At 36.9% G+C, this 6354-nt stretch overlaps 1 protein-coding gene across 3 annotated transcripts; it reads left to right on the top strand.

The window, feature by feature from the left end:
- Positions 1 to 296: 296 nt before the first annotated feature.
- On the top strand, positions 297 to 6354 carry LOC123974844. Of its 3 annotated transcripts, XM_046055802.1 has the most exons (8): positions 297 to 337; positions 1634 to 1975; positions 2350 to 2532; positions 2764 to 2862; positions 3834 to 3871; positions 3956 to 4105; positions 5176 to 5401; positions 5646 to 6354. In XM_046055802.1, the coding sequence occupies exons 1-7, from the start codon at positions 298 to 300 to the stop codon at positions 5359 to 5361; spliced, it is 1038 nt and encodes a 345-aa protein (XP_045911758.1). In that variant the 5' UTR covers position 297; the 3' UTR covers positions 5362 to 5401; positions 5646 to 6354. The 3 variants fall into 3 exon arrangements, with proteins under 3 accessions (XP_045911758.1, XP_045911759.1, XP_045911755.1); XM_046055803.1 differs by having other exon boundaries at positions 3956 to 4054; positions 5176 to 6354; XM_046055799.1 differs by having other exon boundaries at positions 5176 to 6354.

The following is a 6354-nucleotide window of genomic DNA, read 5'->3' as shown; positions in this document are numbered from 1 at the left end:
AAATAGTAACTCAGCGTGTGCTGTGTTGCACAAACGCTATCGGACTCATTAATGGACAAAAATGCCTTAATAACAGAGATTTTATTCCAGTGTAGACAAAAATATGGCATTAATGCCCAAGACAACCAAGTCTAATTTTAATGTAATATCACCTATAAACCTGCTGATAATGGAATGACAAAAACAATGTAGAGGGGAGGAGAGATGAATGTGTGATGTTTGGGGGAGGGACTCCATCTTTTGAAGAAGAGAGAAGTTCCTGGTTTAAACCAGCATTAACTCATCAGAGCCTCCAACATGAAAGTTCGTCACACTGTGATCTGCTTCTTCTTCCTCAGTGAGTACACTCTCGTTCTTTTTAATGTCATTCTCTCTCTTTATCATGATGTCATCTTTATCATGTTTCGATGCATCTCATTTCAGTCTTGATCCGTTTTTTCTGTCTAACATTTGGATTCTGTGGTCAAACAGGATGTTTGGAGTCTGGAATGAGTTACTTTAAAATTTAGATCAAAATATAAACACAAAACTTCTTGTTTACATTGACAATATGCAATCAACTATTTTTTCTCGACTTGTTTTATAGCGTCTTTTTGCCGTAGACTTGTGAGGAAGTGCAGTTATTAATCCACTGCCTCAGCCTGGCTGTTGCTCAGGCATTTCACAATACAGGAAACTATCTCATAGACATTTCCCACAGAGTAACAGAGAAACCTGCAAGTTGCGACCAAAATAAACCTTTGTCAACATTTTCAGAGCTACAATGCCTCTTGCTTCTTGCAGGTGTTTTAAACCACTTAGTTTACTTTCTTAGAGCTGAAACGAGAAAACTATTTTTAATAATTTTATTTGAACCAGCTCCAGAGGAAGAACTGCAGCCTTGTTGACCAACTGAGCTGTGGATATGTTAAGCAACTCACCAAAACCTAATTTCACATGCAGAAAGGCAACCAGCAATGTCACTTTTACATGAGAAACGACTGATCAAAACTAACAAACTCAAAAACAAAATTGTATCATCATATTACATATTGTTAAAATATTTTATAGATAATTTTTTTTAGCTCAGCAGGACAGATACTTGACACTGGTTGATCAGGACAAAATCAATCAACCTCCCTCCCAAACAGAAATCAGCTAACCTGAACAGAAGGTGGGACTGACTGAAGAGTCAGGGAAGTTTACATGTGTTGAGCTCAGTTCATTAACCTTTTTACAATCGGCAAAGTTTTTTGAAAATGATTAAAAAGTATTAACATTAATTACAGTTAATGGAACTAAATTTAATTGTACAATATCAGATTTTATAATCCTCTAAATCTATGTTGACACAATTACAATTTGAGGATGTTTTTCTGGTATTTTTGCCTTTATTAGACAGTGACAGCTGAAGAAAGACAGGAGAGAGAAAGGGGATGACATGCAGCAAAGGGTACATGGTGCATTAAGGTCTTAGCCTTATGGCATGAGCTCTACTAGGTGAGCCACCGTGGCACCCCAGAATTACAATTCAATCAAATTGCCATTTGACTGGTTGAACTGGGCAGCTCTCAGAGTGACTCTACAGATTTGTTAATTATCAGACTGTCGTGTCAGGACAATAGTAACTATTGCTTGTTCACCTTTTCAACAGCACTGCAGGATGGAAACACTGGTCTCATCAATGCAGAAATCCTCATAAAGGAGGGAGGAAACATCACACGTGCATGTTCCTTTAAACTCTCTGGAAGCAGGAAAATCTTCTGTAGGAATGAATGTGAAGAACAAGACATTCTCGTTGAAACAGCTGGTGACAGAGCTCAGAGCGGCAGATACAGCATTGAATATAAAGAAGGATCTTTTCCAGTATCTGACACACTTCTGTATGTGAGCATCACAAATCTGACCAAGTCTGACTCAGGACGGTACAGATGCAGTTTGGACAGATATTGGGCTCCAGATTCATATGAGGAGTTTGACATCAGAGTTGAAGATGGTGAGTTTCTACTGAGAGTCATGAAATGAGCTGTTCACTGACGGCTGCTGATGTTTATCTATCAATTATATTTACAGCTGCATACTTTCATCATTGTGAACACTGAAAGATGCTCATTTAATACCAACAGTTCATGTAAAATATCTGATGATCTCAAACTGTCACACAAATGAAGACACTACAGTTGGTTGGAATATTGTTGCACCAAACACAATGATTACCTGCTGCATGTAGCTGTGTGATTAAAATACTGTTTGTTATTTGAAAGAAATGTCACCACAGAGTTCTTTGCAAGGGGCGTCTGATCATCCGAATTTCTTTGTATCTGAACAATCAGGATCTGATTGTTTCATTCTGTTATTCATGTTTCACAGATTCAACCACTTCTAAACCAAACTGGACTCCCAGACCTTTATCATCATCGGTCCCATCAGCCTCCACACTGACGACAACAAAGAGTTTAAGCTCCAGTTCAGGAAGCTCAAAACCTTCATCAGCCTCTCCTGAAGCCACCAAGCAGACTCATCAGGAACATAGAACACCAGCTACAGGTCCAGGTATGTTTACATCATTCAGAAAGAACCACTAAAAGTATGTTCATGATTTTTTGTTATAAAATATGAAATTAAATACTTAAAAAATGAGTTGATTCTACTATTAGTTTGACAACACTGGACAAACGCAGGTCCACACATGTTTGTGGGAGTCCAATTATGCTCCCAGATACATTTTGTAATGGTCCAGGATGTGTCAGTGTCCAACATGTTCTACTGCCTAAACTGCCACAGGTGCGCTGCTGTATGTGGGTCTGATTCTGGTCGTCATGATCATCATATTATCAGTGGCTGTGCTGATATTCTGCAGGAAGAAAACCAGTAAACCCAAAGGTGAGACTACAGGAAACACACACATTAGAAAAGCAACTGGAAATCTAAACGTTCTCACAGAAAACACGAAAATAGTTTACAAAAAAATATCCTTACAGATTACAAACTTGGTTATGTTAACACATCATGTGTAAGAGACCTTACCCTTAAAGTTAAGGTAAAGTTTATTTACTTTTAGGAGGACCCTGGATCAGGTTGTCTAACAGAAATTCATGTACAAAAGACAAGTAGAAAAGGACAGAGACATTTCTTTCTCAGAACTTTAACACTGACAAATAAATCCATAAAATAATTAAATCTATTATAAAACTTTTCCATCTTATGCGATAAGTGAGCAATTTTGATTCATGTGAGCAGGTGCCATCTTTGAGTCCAGCATGTTAGCTTGCTAACAGCTGTACTGCCACAACATTGACTATGTTTGGTAGATAAATGTGGTGAAGTGACCGAGATATCCATTTGTTAAAATCCATTTGTGTCACTATTGGGTTGACTGAGATAGAGAGAGAGAATAGACTTTTGTGTTTTCTTGAGGAAAAATTGAATTTCCAAATGTGATTCATAGTAAAGAGTATTATGTTATTCACTCCACATGTCTTGCAGCTGTGCAAGGTCTAAAGACTGTGTACTTTTCCATTAAAACACACACCACACACAAACAATGCAATATAGCAAATACTGAATGTACAATATTCAGTTTTCAGTCTCTTTTTCTTTTATTCATTACATTCAACTCAAAAATCAGTCACACAGCAGTTAATACAAAGAACAACAGGAAGACTTTCCTGTTTTCTAGTGTGAAAATTCTCATGGTTCTTCAGATGTGACGGGAACACAGACGTGCACAAAAGCGACTTTTAGTTTTCTGTTTTAGTTCCTGTTTCTTCTAAAACATTTTGACCTGTTTTGGTTGAAAAGGGTATATGTGTTTCATTAAATGGGCTTAATCTTCTGAACTGCATGTTTTTCAGAACCTCCTGTGGAAATGGAGTATGCTAATGTTGCAGAGGTAAATTTTAGTAAATTTGGGACAGCTTAGTTTGTGAAACCAGCTGATAAAGATACAAACCAAACACATCTTCTCTTCCTGCAGCCTGACAGAGTATATGAAGAGATCAGAAATGAAGACACACAGAGCAGATCTCCTCCTGTAGAAATATCTACAGTTTACACTTACACCAAACCAAATGGAGTTGAGTATGAAAACTACAGCTTTGTCGCTACAGCAAGTTCTCAGAAGATAGTAAGTAAAACTGTGGTCAGCTTTGAGGTTTTAAACAATAGTTTTATGGCAGTTTAAATTGAAAAGTTGTATTCTTTGTTTGTGTACAGCAGAAGAAATATGTTTTAAGATAAGATGAACTTTATTATCTCCAAGGAGAATTTTTTCTTAGGCCCATAGTACACATTGTAGTTTCACAGACGAGACAAAACACACATCAGTCCAGATATTAGGCACTGATTTACCGGCAAAGGGAATACAGGAGTAAATACAAGGGAAAACAAGATATAACAATAGTTCATAAATGAATACATTTAAGAGTATGTTTAAAAATAAGAAAGACAATTTATAAATGCATCATTCCATAGTAAATATATAAATACAGCTGTTAATAAAGTAAGCTAAAAGCATCAAAACAATCCACCTATCCAAAATTAGCTGGAGTACCAATACAACAATATGCAACCAAATAATCATAATCATTGTCATTATTTTTTACATATTCCTGTACTCACGTGTTGATGTATTTTACGTGTCATATTATTTGTGCTCGTCTGATTTTGTCTGTGCTTATGTAATTCGTGCTTTAATGTTTTATCCATGTTTCTGTGTGTCTGTTTATGATCATATGGAACTTTTGAAACAGCCGTCGGGAAATGTGTGATTGGATTCCTGAATCTTTTCATAACAACTTTGTTGAAGAGTATAATAAAAGACACACAAAAAAAGGAAAAAAAAGTTATTGAAAGTGGGAGTCAAATCCTTAATCTTTGGATCATGAGTCTCGCACTCTACTGACTAAGCCAACCAGTCACACAGAAAAGTGGACTGAAATTATCATAAAGAAACGCACCAGCCGACCCCAATATTCAGCTGTAGTTTCTTATCTCGAGACCACGAGAAAATTATCCCATTATCACGGGAAAACAGAGTAAAAAATATTTTAATTGGATGGGCTCTTTCGGCTTCTGTAGTATATAAACAGTATAAATATATAATGGGCACAAAATAAAATAAAAAAAATTAAGCTTATAAATTTAAATTACTATTAAGACTAAATCCGTCTTTGACCTCTCTTTGTTTTCTTCCAGACCGAAGATGACTCGAGTAACCTCCCCTACTCTCAAGTGGATTTTTCCAACAGCACAGCTGCCTCGGTCAACAGCGCCCCCCGTGGCGATGCAGATAAAGTCGTCTACTCTGTGCCTCGGGTAGAAGCTAGCTTGGACGGCAGCCATGCTGAAGACACTTCTCTTCTGTACTCTACTGCTACTTAACATCAGCAGTAACTTCATTTATTCTCTCAGAAGCCAACAGGTGAACATAAAACAGGTTAAAGCTTCAAGTTAGATCTACTTCAAGAACAAATTCAGCTTATCTTAAATACACTGAACAAAATTATAAATGCAACACACCCAGACATCATGAGCTGAACTCAAAGATCTAAGACTTTCTCTATGTACACATAAGGTTTATTTCTCTCAAATATTGTTCGCAAATCTGTCACAATCTGTGTTAGTGAGCACTTCTCCTTTTCTGAAATAATCCGTACACTTCACAGGTGTGGCAAATCAAGATGCTGTTCAGACAGCATGGATATTGCACAGGTGTGCCTCAGGCTGGCCACAATAAAAGGTACAAGTTAGTGTTAAATATTTGAGCTAAAATTCGGGCCAACAGTTTTCATGGAGAACTATTTTCTACCTCCCGTGTGACTACCGGCTGCTGTTAAATTATAGACTCACTGAAAGTTCAGCCCAGGGACGTGAGTGAACAGCCTCTAATGTTATGATTATGAAAAATTATGTGGTGAAAAAGGAAGTTCAGTCTATACAGAGTGTGGATGAATGCCAATAAGGGAGACGACCATTTCTTCTTCAGGATCACAGATACAAACAAAATCAAAGTGCTGCTCAGTACAATCTCTTGAACATTTCTTACTTACACAATCTTTGCCACTGATGGAAGCTTTAACGCGTGCAGTGATGTCGTACAAATGATTTACCTCCTTCTGCACTGATAGCCAGTTAGCGGTCACAGTATGGAAAAAAAGTTCTGAATGAAAACTGTTCACAGGTCTGAAAATTTCAATGAATTAATCCACGGTCAACAGTAATGTTGTTGGTGACAAATTGTCAGTCAGTTACTAAGTTTTAAAATGGTTTTTGGTGTGATTGAAAAAGTTGTCAACATTTACAAAAATGTAAATATGTTTTGTTTTTTTTATGTTCACCAGTCAAGACAATTTTATAAGTTGTTATTTATTGCAT

The sequence above is a fragment of the Micropterus dolomieu genome, linkage group LG08, assembly GCF_021292245.1.
Source record: "Micropterus dolomieu isolate WLL.071019.BEF.003 ecotype Adirondacks linkage group LG08, ASM2129224v1, whole genome shotgun sequence".
In the NCBI taxonomy this organism is placed as follows: domain Eukaryota; kingdom Metazoa; phylum Chordata; class Actinopteri; order Centrarchiformes; family Centrarchidae; genus Micropterus; species Micropterus dolomieu.
This window is presented reverse-complemented; position numbering and strand designations above follow the sequence as displayed.